This window comes from Mirounga angustirostris, unplaced genomic scaffold (genome assembly GCF_029215605.1).
Source record: "Mirounga angustirostris isolate CCGP_5_RB_7025 unplaced genomic scaffold, mMirAng1.0.hap1 SCAF_7, whole genome shotgun sequence".
Lineage (NCBI taxonomy): Eukaryota > Metazoa > Chordata > Mammalia > Carnivora > Phocidae > Mirounga > Mirounga angustirostris.
Genome location: NW_026991715.1, coordinates 86,821,551 through 86,849,385, shown reverse-complemented (window position 1 = coordinate 86,849,385; position 27,835 = coordinate 86,821,551). Strand labels below are relative to the sequence as shown.

The following is a 27,835-nucleotide window of genomic DNA, read 5'->3' as shown; positions in this document are numbered from 1 at the left end:
TCGGGTTTGCTCTCAGGAGCTTTTGTTCCCTGCAAGCTTTCCCTACAGCTTTGGAGGAGTAGAGTGAAAATGGTGGCCTCCCAATCTCTGCCTCAGAGGAGCTGAGAACTTGGGGCCCCACTCCTCAGTGAGCCCCCTTAGAAAAGCAGTCATTAATTCCCGTCTCCCCGGTCTCCAGCTGCACTCCGTGCTCACCTGGCCTGCTGCCGAGTGTTTCTATCTCTGGCACACGACCCCATGTGGAGTCTCCAAACCCAGCAGATTCCCGCAGTGAGCTCCCACGCCACTCCTCCGGGGGAGGAAGGGGAGTCTCCCCGGATCTGCCACTTATTGGGTCCCTGCTGGAAGAACAGTGGCCTGACTGTGCCGCGGATCACAGTTTATGGCAACCCCGAGCTGAGAGCCCACTCCTTGGCTCCGTCTCTGCAGCCGGCTTCCCTGCTTTGATACCTGGGAGCTCTGCTGCACTCAGGCACCCCCAGTCTTTCTGTGACCCCAAGGGTCCTGAGACCACACTGTCCCGGTGAGGGTTCCACCCCCCGCTTAGCCACTGGACTGACATCCCTCAGTGGAGCAGACTTCTAAAAGTTCTGATTTTGTGCTCCGCTGCTCTATCACTTGCTGGTAGCGGCTCAAGGAGGCCCCCTCCCCCGCCATCTATCTTCCCGAATATCACCTCGGATTCACTTCTCTGCACATCCTACCTTCCAGAAAGTGGTCACTTTTCTGTTCAGAGAGTTGCTGCTATTCTTTTCTTCGATCTCCTGTTGAGTTTGTAGGTGTTCAGAATGGTTTGATCCCCATGTAGCTGAATTCCTGGGACCAGACGAAATTTAAGTCTCCTACTCCTCCGCCATCTTGCTCTTCCCCCCCTAAATTAATTTTTAATAGCCTGCAGAAGCTAACTGTATATATAGGGGAACTGATATGAGGAAGGGAAAAGTAACCATTTAGGTGCGGCAAAAATCAGTACCTGTATTATTGGTTGGTAAAGACCTTGTGAACAAACAATTACAGAGTAATGACTACCTGCTTTCATGTGAACATTTCTCCCTATTTCTGTCTGAAGACTAATTGTGGGTTCTCAGTTCTATTTTGAAATCCAATATGTATGATTCCTCTATTACTAAAGATTGTCATATAGTAAATATAGATTCTGGGTTATACTCTATTTCTTAGCATGCTCCATTGATCAATGCCCAATCAAGGATATATTATAAAGGGTAGTATTATAGGGATGCTGCAAATCTAACATAGTGTATTTTTAAAGTATGAATAATTTCCAGAATTTTTTCCTTAGCTATTATTAATAACAAATGATTTGTAGTATATCTCATAATTAGAATATAGTATATAGTAGAATGTAGTATATCTCATAATAGAATGTTTCCATAATTATGAGATATACTACAAATCATTTGTTATTAATAATAGCTAAGGAAAACATTCTAGCATGTCAAGAAATCATAGTTGAGAACTTGTGGAATAAAACACTGGTGGAATATTAATATTTAGGCATTCATAGTTGTTTAGCTTCAAGCCTGGAGTTCCTATATTATTGTGTTCTCTAACCAGCAACAGTTGCGTCCTTCAGAAGCAGGAAAGGGAGGATAAAACATGGTCTCTTATATTTTCCCCATTTGCCTACCCCAAATCTGTAGAGTTGCTATGGCAATTAATTGCTCCTCTGGTGAGACATCTCTTCCAATCTTTCATACTCTGCCACCATTCCATTTCAATAACCTGTGAAGTGGTCTCACATCTTTAAGTATTTCTTGTTCAATCTGCACAACTGTCAGAGTAATCATTTTGAAACACAATTGTGATCATACTGTTTTACTGCTTAGTCTTCAAAGACTACAAGGATGTTGTGCTGGATGAAGACAAACGTTTCATACAGAACAATCAGATTCAGAGCCCCTAGTTGCTATCTCTATAGCTTCCACTTTCCTTCCTTCCCTCCTCTTATTGGGGACCAGAATGATATGCCTGACATAACAGATTGCCTGATGTCTCTGTCTGGCATACAAGAAAAGGTCAATAAATCCTGATATTTCTGGGTTCTTCAAGAAAATGGCTTCACTCTTGTGCTAGGCAGCCCCTAAAATGGCCTCCATTGATCCATGCTTCTTGATATTCATGCCCTGGTGTAATCCCTTCTCTTGAGTAATGGGCTGGATTTAGGGATTCACTTCTAATGACTAGAATATGGCAGAAGGGAGAAGATGCCACTTCTAAGATTAGGATACAAAAGGACAGAGGCTTCTATCTTGGGGACTCTCACTCACTCTGAGGGAAATCAACTGCCATGTTGTCCCAAGGAGGTGCATGAGTGGTAAGAAACTGATGTCTCTGACCAATAACAAGCAAGGACTAGACTTGCCAATAGTCATATGAATAAGCTTGAAAGTGAATCCTCCCCCAAGGAACTGTAAGATGCCTGCAACTTTTGCCAACACCTTGATTTCAGCCCAGTGAGAGACACTGAGCCAAATTCCATGTCCCAGGCCTTGCCCAAATTCCTGGCTATGCCCAAATTCCCGACTCAGAAAAACTATGAGATGATTAACTTCCTGCTCTAAAGATGTATGGAAACTGCTAATTTAGGAGTAATTTGTTATGCAGTAATATGTAACTAATAAAATCACTATCCAATCACACCACAATGAGAGCCATTATTCAACAAGCCCCAACAACCCAACCAGAGCTTCCCATTATCTTTTTACTCTTTTGCTTTTAAACACAAATAATTGAGAAATGGGGAACGAGGAAAACTTGGGAAATGATGGTTATGTTCATTTTCCGGAACATGATGATTTTTCCATGGGTATATATGTACTATCAAAATGTATGAAATTACATATTTTAAGCATGTACAGCTTCTTGTGTGCTAGTTACACCTCAACAAATCTGTTAAAATATGAAAGGAGATATAACATTCACCAAATATTTGTAAACATACTCCCAAATATAATAGGCAGGGACCCAAATAAAATGTAAAATCATTCAGAAAACTGAAACCATGCAGAAGGATAGAAGGAAAGTTAAAAATCTATAATTATCTTCTGAGAAATGAAAATTTTCTCATCCATGAAAAAGGGAGGCTATAAAAAAGAATACTGCAAGAGAGAAAGAATTCTTAGAAATTAAAAACATAATAGTGGAAGCTAAAAATTCAACAGAAGGTTTCAATGATAAAGTTGAAGAGATCTCTCAGAAAGTAAAATAAAGACAGAGGAGGAAAATGGGAACAAAAAGATAAATGAGAGGCACAGTTCCAGAGGTCTAACATTAGAATAAAGAGAATTCCAGGGGGCAATAAAAGAACAAAGAAGACCATGGGAAGTTATTTATCAATGAAAGGTGTTGTTTTTTTTTTTTAATTTGAAGAACTAAAGACAAATTTATACATTTAAGGTGTCCAAATAGTGCTCAAATATAAATTTTGAAAGACCTATTGTAAGGCACTTTGTATTATCCATTGTATGTAATAAATGATTACAACATGTAGCAACTAAAAACATACATTTACCATCTCACAGTTTCAATGAGTCAGGAATCAGACATAATTTATCTGGTTTCATTGTTTGAAGGTCTCTCACAAGGCTGCAATCAAGGTGTTGGCCAAGACTAGGGTCTCATCTGAAGGCAAACCTGGGAAGACTCCACTTCCAAGATCACTCACAAATTATTGTCAGGATTTAATTCCTTGTGGGTTGTTAGAATGAGAATCTAAACAACATGCTGGCTGTTAGCCATAGACCATCTTTGTTACTTGCCTTGTAGGTCTCTTCAGTATGGCAACTTGATATACCAACTCATAAATGCCAAGAAGGCAAAAGAAAGAGTTTGCTAACAAGACAGAAGTCACACCTAATCATGGAAGTGATATCCCATTACATTTGTTAAATTGTATTGGCTAGAAGCAAGTCATTGGGCCAGCCCATACATATTCTAGGAGAATTACCCAGGGCATGAGCAGAAGGAGGTGGGGATTACTGGAGTGATTTTGAAAATCTGCCTACCACACATTTCCTTGTGAAAACTTAAAAACTAAGGAAAAAAGAAGCTTAAAACTTCCTGTGACAGAAACCATTAGCAATCATAAAGTATTTTACATGTTTCTTTTTCTAGAAGACTTCCTTGCAGTTAGAGTAGTGATTCTCAGTCAGCAGTAATTTTGCCTCCCAGGACACCCTGGCAACAATAATAGACATTTTTTGTTGTCATAAGTGGGGGGTGTTATTGCCATTCATGTGGAAACCAGAGATGTTGCCATATATCCTACAATGCAGAGGACAGCCCACACAACAAAGCAATATCTAATCTAAATGTCAATAGGTCAAGGTTTAGAAACCCTGGGTTAGAATCATATATTTTTTGCCAAGTACTATGAGCTGAAATGACATGACATTTCTGTGCCAAAGCAATTAAGACCTAGTATCTTTCCTCCCAATCTTTCTTCCTTTGTCAAAGGAAACTTGAAAGCCACATGTTGAGATGGTGGCATTACAATATGGAAAGAACTTGGATTCCTGGGTCACTAGATGGAGGAGAGCTCCTAATGAACTGTATCAGACTTTATGTAAACAAGAAATAAGCTTTGTTTTCCTAATTGAGATTTTAATGTTCATATATTGAGAAAATTAGCAATAAATATATAATATAGCTCCAGAGAGACTGAACAGGCTACTATAAATGCCTGGGAATCAGGGTGGCATCAGATGCCACAAAATTAGCATCAGAAGCAAGAAGACAGTGGAACATCCCACTCTAGAATCATAAATAGCCCTTGGTATTTAAATATATTTGCTTCATAATATTTTGGAAATAGGTAACAAGATTTCACATAAAAATTTAGCTTTTTCTGTTCTTCAATTTGGGTAAAGTCCAGATAACAAATGGCACCTAAATATCTTCCTGCCTCAGTTTATTAAATGTGAGGGTAAAATATTTTCAAATGATTTACTTTCTATTCACCATGTCCTTGGAAGCTTCTTGAGAATGTCCCCCAAAGGAGGAATAAATCAAGAAAAAGGAGCACAGCGGGTTTAAGAAGCAATGACCCCAACAGAGAACAGTGGCAAGGGGTATTCCCGGGATGACAGTGATACAGCAGATCTAGAGAGCAACCAGTTCCAAATGGTGTAAGAAGACACTTAAACTCAACACATTCAAACCTGAAGTTATCACTTATTCTCCATGCAATCTGTGTCCCTCAAGGGACTAACATGTACTCAGTGAAGTTATATGCATCCTTATTTTCACTAACACTATACTAACTCCTACTCATCCCATCCTTCCAGATTTGTTTCAGAGGTATTCCTAGAGCCATACCTCTGTCTGGGGGCAGATTATTTTTTTTTCTTGCTTTGTGAAACCATCTACATAAGTTTCTATAAGCTGCCCTTAAAAAATTAACATCTTTTTACTATGTCTTTTGGCATCTTTCAGTCAATCCTGTTGTGATAAGCACACAAATTAGTGTCTAACATGAGACGGATGAAATGACCCCAGACTTTAATGGTTAAATTGATTTAGGGGATTGTAGAGAAACTAAAGTAGAAGATGAATCTGCAATGCTAGGGTGGCAGAGACCATTCCTGCCTCAGCACTGTAAAATTTTGTATCTGGAAATGCAAGAAGAATTATTTCAGTGGAACATGTCCCCTGGAAACTTTGACTTAGTAGATTGAAAATGTATTAAAATTCAAAAAGCCTTGACTTTGAGTTCCATAGTTGCTCTTTAAGCTCTGGTCAATGTGAAAATGACACCTGAAACTTTCCGTCAGGCACTGTATATGGAAACCACCAGATCAATAGTCTGACTGGCAAAGAAAAGTGAGACTGAAACTTTAGAAGCTTATGTCTGAGACAGAGCCCCTGGGATGGGAATCTCTGGGAATGGCAGAAGCCCAATGACCCTTGAGCCTCCCCTCACTGGCAATTCTTCATGCCCAACAGAAATGGGATCACTGCCCAGGCTGAAGATGTCAGAGGGGGAGAGCAGAACAATTTTTTAACTCACACTGAGCAAACAGTATTTATAGAGTGGTTTAAAATGCAGGAACTATAAAACAGTAACAATTAAATAAATGGAGGATTAAGTAGTGGTAATAGTAATGGTTGAGAACAATTTTTTTTCTTTACTAGTCTATATTGGATAATTTTCTTGTAAATATCTGTGCTTTAAATATTGACCCTTACAGGAAGCTGTAATATTGAGGCTCTGTGATTTGGGCAAGCTAATTATGGTGAAGGAAGATAAAAATAATGTTCAAAGAATACTTAGATATGACTTACTGCTTGAACAAATCATCACCCCTCCCAAATGGAAAACCAACATTATTTATTTGAGATAAAAATCTTCCATTCATGTGCCCAGAAAATAATTTATTGTTTAACTTCCTTTTAAAAAGGTATATGAAAGATTAAATCTGAATAGGTTGAGTGTGCAAGTTATGGCTAAATGTATCTCTAAGGACTTAAAACTTTTACTTTCCTGAATGTTCCAGGGTTCCTAAGATTACTGAATTGAAGTGGAATTGGGAAAAATGCTGAAGTACCAATGGACAGTTCTACTTAAGATCTAACTTTGTATGTGATCAAAGTTGTTATTAGCTTAAAATAGACTATTATGTCAATAAGATGTATTTTTAATAAGATGTTTTATATAAGCCTCATGGTAACCACAAAGCAAAAACTTACAGTAAATACACAAAAGGTAAAGTGAATCAAAGCATGTCAATATGGAAAAACATCAATTCACAAAGGAAAACAGCAAAAGTAGAAGAAACAAAAAACTATAAAACAATCCAAACAATAGAAAGATGGCAAAGATGGCATTAATTCATCCTTACCCATCAATAATTACTTTAAATGTAAATGTACTAAATTTTCCAATAAAAAGCTACAGAGTGGATAAAAAAACAAGACCTACTATATGTTGCCTACAAGAGACTCACTTCAATTCTAAAGACAGAGAGTCAAAATAAAGGGATGGAAACGATACAGCATGCAAATGAAATTAAAAAAAAAAAGTGTAGCTATACTTACATTGGACAAAGTAGACTTTAAGTCAAAAGCTGTAACAAGAGACAAAGATCATAACATAATGAAAAAGGGGTCAATTCATCAAGAGGATATAACAAATGTAAATTTATATGCACCCAACATTGGAGCACCAAAATATATCAAGCAAATACTAAGAGATCTGAAGGGAGAAATAGACAATACAATAATAGTAGGAGACTTTAATACTCTACTTTAAATAATGTATAGAACACCCAGACAGAAAAATTAAAAAGGAACATTGGACTTAAATTATACTTTATATCAAATGGACCTAACAGACATTTACATAATATTCCACCTAACGGCAGCAGAATACACATTCTTCTCAAGTGCACATGGAGCATTCTCCAGGAGAGATCATATGTTAGGCTACAAAACATGTCTTTAGCAAATTTAAGAGGACTAGAATCATACCAAGTAGTTTTTTCCAATTATAATGTTATAAAACTAAAAACCATGGGGCGCACCTGGGTGGCTCAGTTGGTTAAGCGGCTGCCTTCAGCTCAGGTCATGATCCCAGGGTCCTGGGATCGAGTCCCGCATCGGGCTCCCTGCTCGGCAGGAAGCCTGCTTCTCCCTCCCCCACTCCCCCGGCTTGTGTTCCCTCTCTTGCTTTCTCTCTCTCTGTCAAATAAATAAAAATAAATCTTTAAAAAAAAAAAAACAAAACTAAAAACCAGTAACAGAAGAAAAACTGGAAATATGTGGAAGTTAAGCAACATACTCCTGAACAATCAATGGAGCATAGAAGAAATCAAATGTGAAATCAAACAATATCTTGAAACAAATGAAAATGGAAACACAACATAGCAAAATTTATGGTATGCAGCAAAAGCAGTTCTGAGGGAAGTTTATAGGGATAAACATCTACCTTAAGGAAAAATCTCAAATGACCTAACTTTATATTTCAAGGAATTAGATAAAGAACAAAATAAGCCTAAAATTAGCAGAAGTAAAGAAATAGCAGATCAGAGTAGAAATAAATGAAATAATAGAGACCAGAAAACACTAGAAAAGATTAATGAAGCTAAGATCTGTTGTTTTGAAAAGACAAAAAAATTGACAAACCTTCATCTCAATTCTGCCCTCCACCTCCCCAAAGAGAGAAAACTTAAACAAATAAGAAAGAAGTGGCATTATACCAGATGCTACAGAAATACAAAGGATTGGGCACCTGGGTGGCTCAGTTGGTTGAGCTTCTGCCTTGGGCTCAGGTCATGATCCTGGAGTCCAGAGATTGAGCCCTGCATCAGGCTCCCTGCTCAGCAGAGAGCTGCTTCTCCCTCTGCCCCCATCCCGCTCGTGCTCTCTCTCAAATAATAAATAAAATCTTAAAAAAAGAAAAAAAAGAAATATAAAGGATCATAAAAGACTACTATGAATAATGATATTCCAACAAACTGGATAAACTAGAAGAAATGGATAAGTTCCTAGAACTATAAAACCTACCAAGAATGAACCGTGAAGAAATAGAAAATCTGAATAGACAATAACAAGATGATTGAATAATCAAAAAAAAAAAAAAAACCCCAAAACAAAAAAACCTCTCAACAAAGAAAATCCCAATTTCACTGGTTAATTCTACCAAATATTTAAAGAAGAATTAACATTAGTTTTTTAGAAGACTTTAAGAAGGATTAAAGAGAAGAGTCCTAAACTGATTTTATGATGTCAGCATTACCTTAATACCAAAGCCAGATAAGGATACTCCAAGAAAAGAAAAGTACTGGTCATTTACCCTGATGACTATAGATGCAAAAATTGTCAACATACCAGCAAACCAAATTCAATAGCACATTAAAAGGACCATACATCATGATCAAGTGGGATTTATCCCTGGGACACAGGGATGTTTCAACATATGTAAATCAATAAATGTGATAAAACACATTAATAGAATAAGATAAAAATCATATGATAATCTCAATAGATGCAGAGAAGACATTTGACAAAATTCAAATTTTTATTCTTTCATGATAAAAATACTCAATAAATTGGGTATAGAAGGAACATACCACAACATGATAAAACCCCTAAATGACAAGCCCACAGCTAACATTGGATTCAATGGTGAAAGTATACTACTGGAAGTCCTAGCCAGAGCAATTAAGCAAGAAAATGAAGTTAAAAGTATTGAAATCAGAAAGAAGTACTTAAACTGTCTTTGTTTTGCAGATAACTTGATTTTTATATATAGGGAAACAAAAAGGATCCATGAAAAACTATTAGAATAAATAAATTCAGTAAAGTTGCAGGATACAAAATCAACATACAAAATGCTTTTCTATACACTGACAATGAACTAGCTAAAAAATAACCTTTTACAAAAGCATGAAAAACAAATACTTAGGAATAAATTTAATCAAAGAGGTGAAAGTTCTGTACACTGACAACTTTAAGGCACTGATGAAAGAAACTAAAGAAGACATAAGTAAATGGGAAGATATTCCATGCCTAAATGTTGGAAGATTTTAACATTGTTAAAATGTCCATACTATCCAAAGCAATCTACAGATTTAATATAATCACTATCAAAATTTCAATGAAATTTTTCATAGAAATAGAAAAAAACAATCCTAAAATTTGTATGAAATCACAAAAGACCTCCATGAGGCAAAGCAATCCTGAGAGCAAAGTTGGAGGCATTACACTTCCCAATTTCAAACTATATTACAAAGCTATAATTATTGAAATGGTATGGTACTGGCATAAAAACAGAAATATAGACCAATGGAGCAGAATCAAGAGCCCAGGCATATACAATTAACTAATATTTGACAAGGCGGTCAAGAATACTCAATGGAAAAAAGATAGTCTCTTTAATAACTGGTGCTGGGAAAATCGGGTATTCATATGCAAAAAGAATGAAATCAGATGCCCCTCTTACACCACTCAGAAAAATTAACGTGAGATGGATTAAAGACTTAAACATAAAAACTGAAACTGTAAAACTCCTAGGGGAAAACAAGAAAAAAAGCATCTCGGGCACCTGGGTGGCTCAGTCGTTAAGCGTCTGCCTTCGGCTCAGGTCATGATCCCAGGGTCCTGGGATCGAGTCCCATATCGGGCTCCCTGCTCCGCGGGAGGCCTGCTTCTCCCTCTCCTACTCCCCCTGCTTGTGTTCCTGCTCTCACTATGTCTCTCTCTGTCAAATAAATAAATAAAATCTTTAAAAAAAAAAAAAGAGAAAAGCATCTCAACATTGGTCTTGGCAACAATCTTTTTGCATCTGACATGAAAAGCACAGGGAACAAAAGCAAAAATAAGCCAAGTGGGACTACATCAAACTAAAAAGCTGCACAGAAAAAGAAACAATCAAAATATGAAAAGGCAACCTACAGAATGGGAGAAAATATTTCTAAACCATCTATGTGATAAGGAGTTAATATACAAAATGCATAAGGAACTTATATAACTCAGTAGCAAAAAATCAATCCAACTGTAAAATGGGCAAAAGACCTGAATAGACATTTTTTCCAAAGAAGACATATAAATGGCCAATAGGTACCAAAAAAAAAAAAAAAAAAAAAAAGTGCTCAACATCACAAATCATCAGGGAAATGCATCTCAAAACCACAATGAAATATTACTTCACACTTGTTAGAATGTCTGTTATCAAAAAGACAAAAGATAAGTGTTGGCAAGAATGTGGAGAAAACGGAATCCTTGTGCACTCCTGATGGGAATTTAAAATGAGTATAGCTGTTATGGAAAATAATATGGAGGTTCCTCAGAAATAAAAATAGACCTGCAGTGTGATCCAGCATTTCCACTTCTGGGTAAACATCCAAAGGAAACAAAATCATTATCTCAAAAAGATATCTGTACCCCCAGATTCACTGCAGCATTGTTTACAATAGCCAAGACATGGAAACAACCTAAGTGTCCACTGACAGATGAATACAGAAATGTGGAATATATGCACAACAGAATATTATCCAGCCATAAAAGAAGAAGAAAATTCTGCCATTTGTGACAGCATGGGCTGACCTTGAGGGCATTATGCTAAGTTAAATATGAAATAACCCCAACAGAGAAAGACAAATACTGTATCATCTCACTTATATGCGGAATCTAAAAAAGCAGAACTCATAGAAACAGATAGTAGATTGTTATTTGCCAGGAATAGGAGTTAGGAAGAAATAGAAAGATGTTGATCAAAGGGTACAAACTTGTAATTATAAGATGACTAAGTTCTGAAGATGTAATATATAGCATGGTAACATTGTTAACATAATTAGCAATACTGTGTTATATATTTGAACTACATTAAAAGAGTAGATCTTAAATGTTCTAATCACATACAAAAACTGAGTTGTGTGGAATGACTGAGGTATAAACTAATTCTGTGGTAGCCATTTTGTAAATATATGTCTGTATTTAATCATCATGTTGTATACCCTAAATTTTCAGTGTATATGTCAATTATATTTCAATAAAATTGAAATAAAGAGAAGAAACTGCAGTAGATCTGAGGAAGTCTTTGAGAAAATAAGTTTGTTAGAGTATTCTAGTAGCCAAATAATGAAAATTTAAGCTTCCCAAAGGGGGAAAAAAGTATACAATTGATTAGAACAAGTTTGGAATCAGTGAAAAGTGATATCCACAGTGTTTTTGAGGATCATAAATCTATGATGAACATCAAAAAGGAAAATAAAGTCTACTAGAAAAAATGCCAGCCAATGAGTCTGGATGCCCAGTTTCTCTGCAAATAAATAAATGTGGGATAAAGGCACAAGTCATTCAATTCCTAAACAAGGTTGTAGTTCTGTGGGTTGTTTAAATAATACAGTATCTTTTCCTCATTGGGTAATTCCATAGGTTATTTCAGTCTGCCTGAGACAAAAGCAATAGTTTACCTGCTGAGTTGATGCTTCAACACTGAATCATAGCTCAGAGTGTGAAATGCAGGATTAAAGAGGCCTGAGATATGGTCATGCCACATGTTCCTGGGGAATACCTCTTGTGTGATGGGATGTTCATTCCATACTTGTATATCCTCAGAAGACCTTGGGAACCTGAAAAACCATAACTCTGTATAAGAAACTGTGTTATCCCTTGTTTTTTTGTGTTTTTGTTTAGTAAATATCACTGTACATTTCTCATCCTTGACATATTAAAGAAACAGAACATGTCCTAATTGTGTCTTTTCTTAAAAAATCTGTAATCATCCTATTGGGACAACCATGCATAATTCATTCAGGAAATTTTCTCTTACTCTCAGACTACATTAAATGATGGCACCTCCCATCTCTGTACTCCATATAACCCTATTTTACTATTTTACAGCAGTTTTTTTTTTCAGTGTACTATAGCTATCTGTTTACATATCTACATCCCATGTGAATGTTGAATTTCTAGAACACTGTATGCAAATTTAAAAAAATGCTTTTCCTTCCAGTCCTTATAATAACATCCCTTTTTTAAAAAAAGATTTTATTTTTTATTTATTTGAGAGAGAGAGCACAAGAGGGGAGAGGATCAGAGGGAGAAGCAGACTCCCCGCCTGAGCAGGGAGCCCAATATGGAACTCGATCCCAGCACTCCGGGATCATGACCTGAGCCAAAGGCAGTTGCTTAACCAACTGAGCCACCCAGGTGCCCTAATAACATCCCTCTTGCAATAAATGTTGAAAATCCCTCTTGCAATAAATGTTGAACAAATGAGTGAATGAGAGAATAAATGAGTCACCAACTCTTCCCTTACATGTATTCTAGATTCCATCCTTCTGAGTCTATGTACTTCTCATATGAGTCCTTTGTTTTCTTCATCCCTGTCTTTGCTCTTGCTTTGTCACATATAATGGGTTGAACTGTATCCTCCAAAAGATATGTCCAAGTTCTAAGCCCCAATACTTGTCAATGTGACTTTATGTGGGTAAATAAGATAAGGATCTCAAGATGAGATCACCTTGAGGAAGAGTTAAGATGGCAGAGTAATAGGAGGACCCTATACTTGCCTCATCCCTCAAACAGAGCTATATCAATATCAAATCATTCTGAACACCCAGGAAGTTGATCTAAGGGCTGAGAGGACAAACTGCACAACTTGAGGGAGAAAAGAGGCCAAATAATGGAAGGTAGGTGATGCAGAGAAGTGATTTGGGGGAGAAACGAATCACCAGGTTGTGGAGGGGAAGGAGCCCTGATTAAAGAGAGGGGAGAGAAAGAGGGAGAGCGAGCAAGAGAGAAAGAGAACAGAGCATGGGTACTGCACAGGAAAAACACTTCCCCAAAACCATTGACTGAGAAAAGGAGAGGGGCTGATTATCGCAAATTTTTATAAGAAGTGGAGCTCAAAGTCTCAAGTTTTAGAAGTCCCTGCCGTCGCCTGGATAGATCCTGGTAGGTGTAGGGGTGATCCTATGGAGAAGAAGAGCAGAGGCACGGGAGCAAACATGGTGGTTGGATCCCCTATGTTGCACGGGGGGAGAAAGTTACCCTTCTTGGAGTGCATTTTGGAGAGGTGGCACTGCCTCTCTGGGGACAAAAGAGCCAGCAGGCACCACTGAGCTGCCCCATTCATTAGCATGGGAGCGGAGGCAGTTGCTAAAGGACAGCTAATCTGGAAGCCAGCTTTTTGCTGCACCTTAACATAAACTTCAGTTCCCTGCACATTCATTGGATTGCCCCTCTAGAACAAACCAGCACCAGTGACAGCCCAGCAAGAACCTCTCCCAGAGGATTGGTGCAGGTCCATGCCATGCTGGGTCCCTAAAATTTGAAGTTTTGAAATCCAGCCAACTCACCTGGATAAAACACAGGAGCACTGGGCCTCCAGGTGGGCAGATAGCTCAGACACAGGGTAAAGGCAGAGATCTGAGGGATGACTGGGACAAATGAGGGAAGATTGTTTACTCTTCTGTGAGGGCTTCCTGAATAGCAGCAGGGCCAAATTCCCCTCTGGACAAGAGAGCTATTTTTACCCCTGCCCGTCAGCATAGGCAACTTCAGTGAGAGGCACAGTGCTCAGGGTGGAGGCTTGAACAACTTACACCAAGCCCCACCTCCTGCGCTCTGCTCTACAGGTGCTTTTTCATTAGGGCAAGAGTGCCTAAAGTCAGGGCAGCAGTGGGCCACTCCCCCAGAAGACCAGCACCCCTCCATCCCCCAGCGGCTCGCACCAAGTCTACTGACCATAGACTGCTGCAAAGCTCCAGCTCTAGAGGAAATAGGATCTAGCCTCTTTTAACAAGCAGACCAAAACACACCTAGTTAAAACTCGCCATACAGTGGGAAAGGTCCAAACACTCACCCCTGCAGGCAAGGAGAAACTTTGCAGAGGACTGGCCTGAGGAAAAGAGCAGCCAAATCATAAGAGCAGAATGAACAGCATATACCAGAAACACTTCCTGAAGCCCCAGGTGCTGGACAGCATATGACCTGTTCTTATTATAGCCATTATTCTCAGGAGCAGGAAACATAAGAGGCTTTCCTAACACACAGAAGACAGAGACCCAGACAAAATGCCAAGGTGGAGGAATTCATCCCAAAGGAAAAAGAAGAGGTCACGGCCAGGGATCTAATCAAAACAGATATAAGTAATATGCCTGCTGCAGAATTTAAAACAGCAATCATAAGGATACTAGCTGGGCTTGAGAAAAGCAAAGAAGACCCCAGGGAGTCTCTTACCACAGAGATAAAAGACCTCAAAACTAATCAGGCTGAAATAAAAAAATGCTATAACTGAGATGAAAAACTGACTGGATGTAATGATCACAAGGATGGAAGAAGCACAGGAACAAATAAGTGATATAGAAGATAAAATCATGGAAAATAGTGAAGCAGAAAAGAAGAGGGAAAGCAAAATATTGAATCATGAATGTAGACTTAGGGAACTCAGCGACTCCATAGGCATAATAACATTCGTATCATAGAAGTCCCAGAAGAAGAGAGGGGAAAAGTATTTGAGCAATTTATAGCTGAAAACTTCCCTAATCTGGGGAAGGAAATGGACATCCAAATCCAGGGAACTCCCACCAAAATCAACAAAAGCAGGCCAACACCAAGACATATTGTTGTAGTAAATTTTGCAAAATACAGAGATAAGGAAAGAATCCTGAAAGCAACAAGGGAAAAGAAATCCCTAACTGTAGGTTAGGGGAAGACAGCAGACCTCTCCACAGGAACTTGGCAGGCCAGAAGAGACTGGCATGATGTATTCAACCTGCTGAATGGCAAAAATGTGCAGCCAAGAAGACTTTATCCAGCAAGGCTGTCCTTCAGGATAGAAGGAGAGAGAAAGAGGTTCCCAGACAAACACAAACTAAAGGAGTTCGTGGCTTCTAAACCAGCCCTGCAAGGAATAGTAAAGGGGACTCTTTGAGTGGGAAACAAAGACCAAAAGCAACAAAGACTAGAAAGGAACAGAGAAAATCTCCAGAAACAGTGACTTAACAGGTAATACAATGGCACTAAATTCATATCTATCAATAATCACTCTGAATGTAAATGGACTAAATGCTCCAATCAAAAGACATAGGGTATCAGAATGGATAAAAGAAAACAAGACCCATCTATTTGCTGCTTACAGGAGACTCATTTTAGACCTAAAGACACCTGAGGATTGAAAGTGAGGGGATGGAGAACCATTTATCATGCTAATGGATTTCAAAAGAAAGCTGAAGTAGTCATACTTATATCAGACAAACTAGATTTTAAACCAAAGACCATCACAAGAGATGAAGAAAGGCACTCTACCATAATAAATGTGGCTATCCAACAAGAAGGTCTAACAATTGTAAATATGTATGCCCCAACTTGGGAGCACCCAAATATATAAATCAATTAATAACGAACATAAAGAAACTCATCGATAACAATACAATAATAGTAAGGGACTTTAACACCCCACTTACAGCAATGGACAGATCATCTATGTAGAAAGTCAACAAGGAAACCATGGCTTTGAATGACACACTGGACCAGATGGACTTAAAAGGTGTATTCGGAACATTTCATCCTAAAGCAGCAGAATACAGTGCGCATGGAACATTCTCCAGAATAGATCACATGCTAGGTCACAAATCAGGCCTCAACAAGTACAAAAAGATTGAGATCATACCATGCATATTTTCAGACCACAATGCTATGGAACTTGAAGTGAACCACAAGAAAAAATTTGGGAAGACCACAAATACATGGATGTTAAAGAACATCCTACTAAAGAATGATTGAATGGGTCAACCAGGAAATTAAAGAAGAAATAAGAAAATACATGGAAACAAATGAAAACATGAAGGTCCAGAACCTTTGGAATGCAACAAAAGCCATCATAAGAGAGAAGTACATGGCAATACAGGCCTACCTCAAGCAAGAAGGTCCAGAACCTTTGGAATGCAACAAAAGCCATCATAAGAGAGAAGTACATGGCAATACAGGCCTACCTCAAATACAAAACCTAACCTTACACCTACAGAAACTAGAAAAGGAAAAGCAAATAAAGCCTAAAGCCAGCAGAAGGGAAATAATAAAGACTAGAGTAGAAATAAATGATATAGAAACAAATAAAAAAACAGTAGAAAAGACCAATAAAACTAGGAGCTGGTTCTTTGAAAGACTTAACAAAATTGATAACCCCTTAGCCAGACTTATCAAAAAGAAAAGAGAAAGGACCCAAATAAATAAAATCATGAATGAAAGAGGAGAGATCACAACCAACACCACAGAAATACAAACAATTGTGAGTTCTATGAAAAATTATGTGCCAACAAATTAGGCAATCTGGAAGAAATGGATAAATTCCTAGAAACATATGAACCACCAAAACTAAAACAGGAAGAAATAGAAAATTTGAATAGTCCCATAACCACAGACAGCAAATCAGTAATCAAAAATCTCTCAACAGGGGCACCTGGGTGGCTCAGTTGGTTAAGTGGCTGCCTTTGGCTCAGGTCATGATCCCAGGGTCCTGGGATCAAGCCCAGCATCAGGCTCCCTGCTCAGCGGGAGGCCTGCTTCTCCCTCTCCCTCTGCCTGCTGCTCTGCCTACTTGTGCTCTCTATCTCTCTGTCAAATAAATAAAATCTTAAAAAAAAAAAAAAATCTCTCAACAAACAATGTCCAGGGCCAGATGGCTTCCTAGGGGAATTCTACCAAACATTTAAAGAAGAGTTAATACCTATTCTCAAACTGTTCCAAAAAATAGAAATGATGAGTGTTAAGGAGGGCACTTGTCATATTGAGCCCTGGGTGTTGTATGTAAGTGATGAATCACTGAATTCTACTCCTGAACACAATATTGCATTGAATGTTAACTAATTAGAATTTAAATAAAAATTTAAAGAAAAAATTAAAACAAAATGAATAATATAAATAGAAGGAAAACTTCCATACTCATTCTACGAGGCCAGATTACCTTGATTCCAAAACATAAGACCCCACTAAAAAGGAGAATTCCAGGCCAATATCCCTGATGAACATGGATGCAAAAATTCTCAACAAAATACTAGTAAATTGAATCTAGCAGTACATTCAAATAATTATTCACCACAATCAAGTGGGATTTATTTCTGGGCTGCAAGGCTAGTTGAATATTTGGAAATCAATCAATGTGATACACTACATTAATAAAAGAAAGGATAGGGTGCCTGGGTGGCTCAGTTGGTTAAGCGACTGCCTTCGGCTCAGGTCATGATCCTGGAGTCCCAGGATCGAGTCCCGCATCGGGCTCCCTGCTCGGCGGGGAGTCTGCTTCTCCCTCTGACCCTCCTCCCTCTCATGCTCTCTGTCTCTCATTCTCTCTGTCTCAAATAAATAAATAAAATCTTAAAAAAAAAAAAAAAAAAGAAAGGATAAGAACCATATGATCCTCTCAATAGATGCAGAAAAAGCATTTGATAAAGTACAGAATACATTCTTGATCAAAATCCTCAACAAAGTAGGGATAGAGGGAACATACCTCAGTGTCATAAAGGCCATATATCATCCTCAATGGGGAAAAACAGAATTTTTCTTCTATGGTCAGGAACAAGATAGGGATGTCCATTCTCTGTTATTTACCATACATTGGAAGTCCTAGCCTAAGCAATCTGACAACAAAAAGAAATAAAAGGCATCCAAATAGGTAAGGAAGAAGTCAAACTTCGATTATTTGCAGATGACATGATCCTGTATGTAAAAAACCTGAAAGAGTCCACCAAAAATTGCTAGAACTGATACACGAATTTAGTAAAGTTGCAGGATACAAAATCAATGTACAGAGATCTCTGGCATTTTTTTACACCAATAATGAAGCAGCAGAAAGAGAAATCAAGGAATTGATCCCATTTACAACTACACCAAAAACCATAAGATACCTAGGGATAAACCTAATCAAAGAGGTAAAAGATTTGTACTCTGAAAACTATATAAAACACTTATGAAAGAATTTGAAGATGACACAAAGAAATGGAAAAACATCCCGTGCTAATAAGAAAAAATATTGTTAAAATATCTATAATACCAAAAGCAATCTACAGATTTAATGTAATCCCTACCAAAATATCACTAGCATTTTTCAGAGCTACAATAAACAATCCTAAAATTTGTATGGAACCACAAAAGACCCCGAATAGCCAAAGCAACCTTGAAAAAGAAAAGCAAAACTGAAGGCACCATGATTCCGAACTTCAAGCTATATTACAAAGCTGTGGTCAAGACAGTATGGATTTGGCACAAAAACAGACACATAGATCAATGGAACTGAGTAGAAAGTCCAGAAATGAACCCACAACTATATGCTCAATTAATCTTTCACAAAGCAGGAAAGAATGTCCAATGGAAAAAAGACAGTCTCTTCAACAAATGGTGTTGGGAAACTGGACAGCCACGTGCAGAAGAATGAAACTGGACCACTTTCTTATACCACATACAAAAATAAATTCAAAGTGGATGAAATACCTAAATGTGAGACAGAGACAGGAAACCATCAAAGTCCTAGAGGGGAACACAGGCAGCAACTTCTTTGACATTAGTCATACCAACTTCTTTGTAGACATGTCTCCTGAGGCAAGGAAAACAAAAGCAAAAATGAACTACTGGGACTTCATTAAGATTAAAAGCTTTTGCATAGCAAAGGAAACAATCAACAAAACTAATAGGCAACCTGTAGAATGGGAGAAGATATTTCCAAATGACATATTTGATAGAGGGTTAGTATCCAAAATCTATAAAGAACTTATCAAATTCAACACTCAAAGAACAAGTAATCCTGTTGAAAAATGGGCTGAAGACAGAAATAGACATTTTTCCAAAAAAGACTTCCAGATGGCCAACAGACACATGAAAAGATGCTCAACATCACTCATCATCAGGGAAATACAAATCAAAACCACAATGAGATACTACCTTACACCTGTCAGAATGGCTAAAATTAACAACACAGGAAACAACAGATGTTGGGGAGGATGTTGAGAAATAGGAACCCTAATACTGTTGGTGGGACTGCAAACTGGTGCAGGCACTCTGGAAAATAGTATGGAGGTTCCTCAAAAAGTTAAAAATAGAACTACCCTACAACCTAGCAATTTTACTACTAGGTACTTACCCAAAGAATAAAAACATACTGATTCAAAGGGGCACATGCACCCCAATGTTTACAGCAGCATTAACAACAATAGCCAAATTACAGAAAGAGCCCAAATGTCCATCAATTGATGAATGCATAAAGATGATGTGGGATGGGTATGTGTGTGTGTGTGTGTGTGTGTATAATATAATGGACTATTACTCAGCCATTAAAAAGAATGAAATTGGGCGCCTGGGTGGCTCAGTTGGTTAAGCGACTGCTTTTGGCTCAGGTCATGATCCTGGAGTCCCGGGATCGAGTCCCGCATCGGGCTCCCTGCTCGGCGGGGAGCCTGCTTCTCCCTCTGACCCTCCTCCCCTCATGTGCTCTCTGTCTCTCTCATTCTCTCTGTCTCAAATAAATAAATAAAATCTTTAAAAAAAGAAAAGAATGAAATCTTACCATTTGCAAGGACATAGATGGAGCTAGAATGTATTACGCTAAGTGAAATAAGTCAATCAGAGAAAAGCAAGTACCATATGATTTCACTCATATGTGGAATTTAAGAAACAAAACATATGAACATAGGGGAAGGGGAAAAAAATAAAGAGAGGAGAGCAAACCATAAGAGACTGTTAACTATAGAGAAAACACTGAGGATCGATGGAGGGGAGGTGGGTGGGGTTGGGCTAAATGGGTGATGGGTATTAAGGAGGGCACTTCTTGTGATAAGCAATGGGTGTTGTATTTTGGTGATGCATCACTAAATTCTATTCCTGAAACCAATATTACACTATATGTTAACTAACTAGAATTTAAATAAAAACTTAGTAATAAAAAGATCATCTTGAAATAGGGTGTTAAAGAAAAATTGCAGTGGAAATTGAAGAAGACTTTATTCAAGTCTTGCAATAGAGGAGAGAGATTGAATTCAACTCCCTTGAAACAAGACAGGAGGATTTTTAAGTGCTGAGGTAAGGTAGTGGAAAAGTACCAGAGGATGTTAGAGGAGAGGGTGGTCAATGTGAAGTGGTCATCTGTGCGTGCTCTCTGTCACTTTCTAACTTAGGCTCCTACTCTACCACAGAGACTAGAAGATAGGGGCACTGTCTTTCTTGATTGATTGCATTTTAAAGGGATGGCCAGGGGCCTAGGGTCAGGAAGAAGCCTGTCTAAAGTTTAGTCAAGGTTAAGGGATAGTTAAGGCCCTCTTGCTCATTTGGGCCTTAAATCCAATGACAGTGTCCTTGTGTTCTTACAAGAGAAAGAGAAAAGACATACTGAGACAGAGAAGGAGAAGTCCATGTGAAGACAGAGAAATATGGGAGTGTTGCGTCCATAATCCAAGGAATGCTAAGGATTTGACAGCCATCAGAGGCTAAAAGAGGCATGGAATGTCCCCAGAGCTTCCAGAGGAACCAATCCAGCCAACACCTTGATTTAGGCCTTTTGGATTCAAGAACTGTGAATGGATTTTTTTAAGCCTATCAATTTGTGGTAATTTGTTATGGCAAACCTAGGATTGCTATATAACAGCTTTCTGACAGGTTTCTCTCCAGTTCTCATTTAACTCCAAACATCAAAATTGTACATCTCACTAATGATTTAATTGTTTTGTCCTCTATTCCTTTTTTCTTTTCTCTTATTTTTTCTTCTTTTTTAAGTACCAGCCAAAAGCCATGACTTCCTCCTCTACATTCTTTTGATAATGCTGCTGATAAGGATAATACAGCTGAAACTTGTTTAGTATTTGTTCCATCAAACAAGCTTTATGCCTTATCCTTTTTAATCTTCATACAAACATAACAAGGCAGGTACTATTATTTTTTATATTAAAATGAAAACATTGAGGAACAGAGGGATTAAATAGTGCTAAGTTGCAGAATGAAAATTTGCTTTGAGATCTGACTAGAGAGCCCGCGTGCTTAACAATTTTACTATATTTTTCTGTTTAATATCACTGAATGTCTCATGTTGCCTTCTATTATAAATAACTACGCATTTTTCTTTTTTAGTACAAACATTCAACAGAGATAACTAAAAATCACAGATGCACAAACATATCCATTTAATCTTCCCATTTTAAAGGATTTCTAATATTATTTATATTGTGGTGCATTTCTTTCAACTTTTATAATTCAGGAAGGAGTTGAGGCAACTTGTGTGAATACTTTTAACCTTTAAATAATTTAAAAGTTCTGTCTTATTTATCTTTTTTTAAAAAGATTTTATTTTTTTGAGATAGGGTGCGAGAGAGCATGGGAAGGGGGGCAGGAGAGGGAGAAGCAGACTCCCCACTGAGCAGGGAGCCTGATGTAGGGGCTCAATCCCAGGACCCTGAGATCATGACCTGAGCCGAAGGCAGACACTTAACCGACTGAGCCACCCAGGCACCCCTTATTTATCTTTTCACAGCGTTTAGCACAATTCTTTGAATGTCAGAAGTACCCAAATTTTACTGAATGAATATAGTTAACCCAACTTTCAGCCCCCAGTTGTCCCCCAATTTCCCAGCATTCTAGGATTGTATTTTCCTTTAATATTTTAATTGAATGGTGCAGACTCCTATTGTATATGCAATGGGAAGCCCACTGCTCTTCTGCCCCACAATGCTTCTGAATCTTAGGAGTTGGGAGAGGGGTCCATATATGTTCCCTGCTCACCTACCACTTGAGTTGTTTTCCTTTGAACTCCTGCTGTTAGCTTCATTCTGTGACTTGTCTCCTGAGACTGCCATCTTCTTGCTGTCCTGGACACTGTTCTACTGACATGAAAGTGCTATCTGGTAGACTCCTACTGATTGCCTGGAATGTAAAGGGGATTAAAGCATATCACAGCTTTCATTTATTCATTCAATAATTCACCAAACATACAAGCAAGCATTCACTGAGTGTCTAGTGGCACTGTGCTGGGCATTGGGGAGACCAATGATAACCAAACAAATGAAAGTCCCCACATTCATGTAGTTCATACTAAAGTGAGAAAAAGAAAACTCCCATAGATGCACAGATGAATATAAAATTACAACTGAGGTAAGTATGATGAAGGAAAGGCCCATGGAAGATTGAGAGCTATGGTAGTGGGCCTTGAACAGAGAGCAGAAGGATAAGTACGCATTAGCCAGCCCTGTGGCAGAGAGAGTTGGGGGAGAAGGGCACTGAAGAAAGGATGACAGCACATGCAAACAAACCATAGTAGGGTGGAGCAAGGTACACTGCAGCAACTACAAAAAAGCCCATTGCTAGGGATGCATAAACCTAGGCCAAGAAGGGAGAGGAGTGAGACTGGAGAAAACATGCAAAGCCACTTTACCAACTGCACAGTCTACGTCAGGCTTCTTTAACAACAAATGGGATTTTAATTCTAAAGTTATTTGGGAGTTATTGAACAGTTCAAAGTAGGGGATTGACATGATACCCTTTGTATTTTGAAAAAAAAAAAAATTCTGTCTACTGTATACAGACAAGAACTAAAAAGGTGAGGCATGGTAGATGCAGGGATTCCCAAAAGGAAGTGTTGGTCCAAATGAAAGATGATGGCTTAAAGTAGGGAAATGATGGTGGAGATGAAGACAAATGGAAAGATTTGAGAAGCATAAAGCAAGAGGACCTGGTGATATGAGGGAAGCATAGGATTTCAAAAATATAAAGCTTGCTAAAATGGTATAGGCAGCAAATTGCAAAAAAATATATGTACAACCCTGCAGTCTTAAAAAGTGATCAGACTTTTATGAATATGGGAAATTTTCATGAGCTATGTCTCATCTTAGCTTCCTGCCTAAGGGCTTTTCCTTTATGCCCACTTTCTTTCCTTTAAAACCATATTCTCTACCACCATTTTGTTGCTTTACATATTTCTGGACTCACACTCATTTCTTCATAATTTTAACATAATACACCTATTAAGTGGACAGCTTAACACTAAATCTCCACTACTTTAGGGCCTAGATTTGCACTGCCAACACTTCTATTGAGCTGTTGCTAAACTGTCTGCCATAGTTTCACCCTTTGCTCTACAAAGATCTTGGAGAAGTACTGAAATCAAACTTTTTTTTTTTTTAGTGTATCTTAGATCAATTCTTAAGCTTAGACTTTCACGGAACTTCCAGGGTCATGGAGTTATGTAAGACTATGGTTACTTTCATCTCCCCATTGAGTCAAATTATTTCAGGCTTCCCTAAACCCTTCATTTCCTAATATCTCCTGTGTTACTGACCAGCTGTAGTATTTTTACCTCCTAGAAGAAGATTAGTTTTTTATTATTTTCTAGTTCTCATACTGCATGTCATTCCCTATCATTCAAAATGTCAGTTTAGGTATCCCAAAATGGCTTACAGAAACTAAAAGCTATAGATAATAGTCTACAAAGAATAAGTAAAGTACTTAATGTTAACAAGGTAGAATCAAAATGCTAAGTATGAAATGACTTGCAAATCCATATATTCCTTGGAGAAGGAATATCTATACCTAATATTGGATCTGTTTTTGTGCTCTTTTGAAGGGAACATCCTTCTGTATCAGAACTTCCCCTGTTTTCTTACCCAGATTTCTTCACCAAGGCTGATGAAGAGTTGGCAAGAATCATTGACCATCATGTAAGGCTGACTTTCTTAAATTAGCAGCAAAAGCTTTGTTCTTTAAAGGCACTTTGAATTAGAAAGTGTAGTTCTGAGGCTGAAACATTAACACGTGGAACTTAAAAATAAAGCCATGATTGGGCTTTGCCAAACTTAATTATATCTTACTGTGCTATCTGTATACTTCAGTGCCTTTATTGGGTTCCAGGAAATTTGGCTTTCTGTAATTTGTGAAATATTAGCTTTATCCTGTTTCCTGAATTAGTACTGATTTCTTGTGACAAAGATCTGATATTGAACACTGAACAGTGGATTCTTTTATAGTGTAGTTTTAAAAATGGAACAAAAATCTTTTGACTCAATTTTTGATGACCATTCTTTACCCTTGAAATATTAGAAGGACTTTAATCATTTTATTCTTGATATGAGTTAAACAAGCAGTGGCCATACAAGGCCATTCACTTAAAACACTTTACTCCATTGAGCTATATTTAGTTGATGATTTCTTATGAAATCATTTTATAACTGCTTCTTTTTTAGGAGTAGAGTTGGAATAGGAGAGAAAATATTTATTTTCTGTTTTTCTTAGAATATAGTATGGACTAAATGGCATATAGAATGTGTTTAAATTTTTAAGAATTAATCCTCTGTTGATTTTTTACAATGTAAAGATCAAGGTCATGAAGTACACTGAAATCTCTCATATAAGGTAGATTAGTTGGCTTTGTTTATAGATACTGTCATTATTACACCAACTACCACTTTTATGCTACAACATAAAATCAGTAGTTTTGTCAAACAGTATTATTATTTAGTTATATGATAAAAATTATGTCACAGATGGGTATCATAATTATCAAGTTAACTTTGTATTTAAAATTTAACTGGAAGAAAAGTGAATATGATTTTATTAAACTTTTTTATTTAATATTTACTCTGAGTATGTTTAAAAAAACTTAATGCCTTTGGAAGGTTGAGAGATTTGTTGTAAATTCTGTGGTTTAGTCCTGCTTATTAATATCTATATACCCCAAATGATAGTTATAATCCAGAGCACTAGTATACAGTAATTTATAAGTTAATTGATAGGTCATTAAGCATAGTCTGGTTGTCTGTGAGTATGGATGGGCTGAGGGTAACAAAATAAGAAATAAGCAAGGGTATGAAGTGTCTTTTGGAATTTCCAACATTTCATGCCAAGGGTCATTCTGTCCTGAACTTTTTTACCTGGCTTGAAGACAGATTACCACCTCTTTCACCACTTCCTTCATTAAAGATAGTAGAAGGGAAGTAGGATCCTCATAATGATGTTTGGTTGATTTGCGTGCGGTCCTTACTTCCAACTACTGAGTCCTAGAACTTTTGCCTCCACATAATGCTGTTATTGTCATTAATGAACACGCTCGATTGAGGTGAATCCCTTAGAAGTCTTTGTATTTGTCTGTTGCAGAATCAGCATTTGTCTGCCCATCAGTTTCATTTTCTACTTCATATGTAATAGTATCACAATTTTGCCTTTCACTTTAATTTGGGTTTTATTTTTGTTTTGCTTTGGCTTGATTTTTTATTTTATGATTCCATGCTATCATGTAAATACCAATATTGATTAAGAATTGAAATTCCTTTGTAATATAAAAATGTAAACCCTATTATCTCTTCCTTTGAATGGTTTATTATTATTAGAAACATTAAGAGGGACTATTGATTTCTTTTTCTTTCTTTTTTTGGGGGGAGGGAGTGAGACTTGTATACTTTCTAATAGAGGGCTTATATATTTTTCCAGTTATGGGTGGGTTAAAATTCCTCAAGAATATCTGTGAGAAAAACTGAGACGATAATTGGATATAGAATCTGCATTTTGAGAGGCTAAATTGAAATATTTTTTCATTTTTTCATGGAAAATCATATGTAAATGACACTTTCTCTCTGTGACAGTGGCAGGAAGAGCTAAAGATTCGACAGAAAGAAGATGCAATATGTGAGGCCCAAGAACGTAAAGACAAAGAGCTAGAGGAAAGAAATCACTTCAGAGAAATTATGAAGAGAAGAGAAGAGAAACTACACAAGCAAACCAAACCCTATGAGCTTCCTCCTAGAACTGAAGTAATTTCATTAGAAATAAAATAACCCCCCAAAATTGAAGTCCATATGCCAGAAATTGCATGAAAGAGACCAAGATAGCTAGATGTTAGGAAAAATTCCTTCTAATTAACTAGAAGCCATTTCTTAGGGGTTGTTATCCTGGTGTAGACTCTTTAATAGTCATATCTTAGTCCTAAACTAACAGCTCTTAATCACATTTGAGTGACATGATTTTACTAGTTAAATATTTTCAAGAATATGTCTAGAGCTCTTCCTAATTGACTTTTTTCTTGTGATCATACAGCATACTTAATGATTCTCAGAGTATTGATTTTCAGTGGACAGTTAGATGGAAATGAATTATAAATTATTAATGAGTCACATTTAAGAATTATTCCTTGAAATAGGATAATCACCGATACTCCTATATTAACTATTATACAAATAAAAGAAGTAAGGCACCTGCTTGGATTTGTATTTCATAGTTAATGCCACATCAAACTATATGTCAGAAACTTGAATTCAATAAAGTACAGTAGATAAACAAATCTGAGCAGGCCATTCATCTCAGGATGATTTGGTCTTTGGAAGATACCAAAGGAGACCCCTGAGTGACAGTGGTTTTACCTTGCCAGATGAGTTTATGAGAATGGATCTGGATGGTCCTGGAAGGTACAGGAACACTTACCAGAGGGATTCAGCCAATTAGGAGTGATTTTTTAAGTAGCACTTCACTTCTTCTGAAACTCTCAATCTATAGATTGGGTTGAGGTTCCCATGATGGCTTACACTCCTTTTCTGAAAAATATAGATAATAACCACACCTCGGTTTCTTGATACTCAAGAGACAGTTACTTTATTAGGGATGTTAAACTCATATGACTACCAGGTTAGGAAGGTAACAGAAATCAGTGAAAGGGGCTATGGAATACCTACCCCATCTAAAGAAAGTTCCCAGCACTTGGCTACACTCAGCAATATATGTGCAGTATTATAGCATCATACAATCTTCCAAGAAGGAGCTCTTAAATAAGATTACTTTTTTAAATAAAAATTGCTAACTTTTAAAATATTAGCAACCAATTTTTTAAAATCACATAATTTGGGGTTAAATTTGTGACCCATATTATGTAAATGTACAGTATCATTCTTTAAGATAACAATAATATATAGTAGAAAAGTGAGAGGGAGGAAGGGTGTTTTTATTATGATTCCCTATAAGGCTGTTTGAAATCTATGTGGCTCTTCCCAAACCTTTTGTGTCATCCTTGTCTCAATATCTCCCAGTGTGCCTTTCCAAATACCTTCATTAATCTGTGCTCTCTTCATATATGAAAAGAAATCTCTCCCACAGAAGGCCAGCCAGTCCCCTTTCCCTGAATTTCATCCCTTTGAAAATCTTGCTTAATCAACTATTCACTATCCCCCTTGAAGGAGCTCCTTATCACTCACTCCTACCCACAGATACCTCAATTTTCTACCAACCTTTCATTCAAAGTACTTTCTCCTTAAGTCCTTCAGTGATAGCAGCTTTACCAGACTGCCTTTTTAAGTCATAACCTTTCTGATAGGCTGTGAGAGAGGGAACCACTGGGCTGTGAGGTGTGGGGAAGGGA

The 27,835-nt window shown here is 37.5% G+C and overlaps 1 protein-coding gene across 1 annotated transcript in view; it reads left to right on the top strand.

The window, feature by feature from the left end:
• TMEM232 (transmembrane protein 232) overlaps window positions 1-27,835 on the top strand; it is a gene marked incomplete at its 5' end in the record, with an annotated part of 234,712 nt that overhangs the window by 189,011 nt on the left and 17,866 nt on the right. The window contains 2 exons of the mRNA XM_045864383.1: window positions 24,062-24,155; window positions 26,073-26,240. Of these exons, the coding sequence (XP_045720339.1) occupies window positions 24,062-24,155; window positions 26,073-26,240 (262 nt within the window). The remainder of the gene's footprint in view (window positions 1-24,061; window positions 24,156-26,072; window positions 26,241-27,835) is intronic.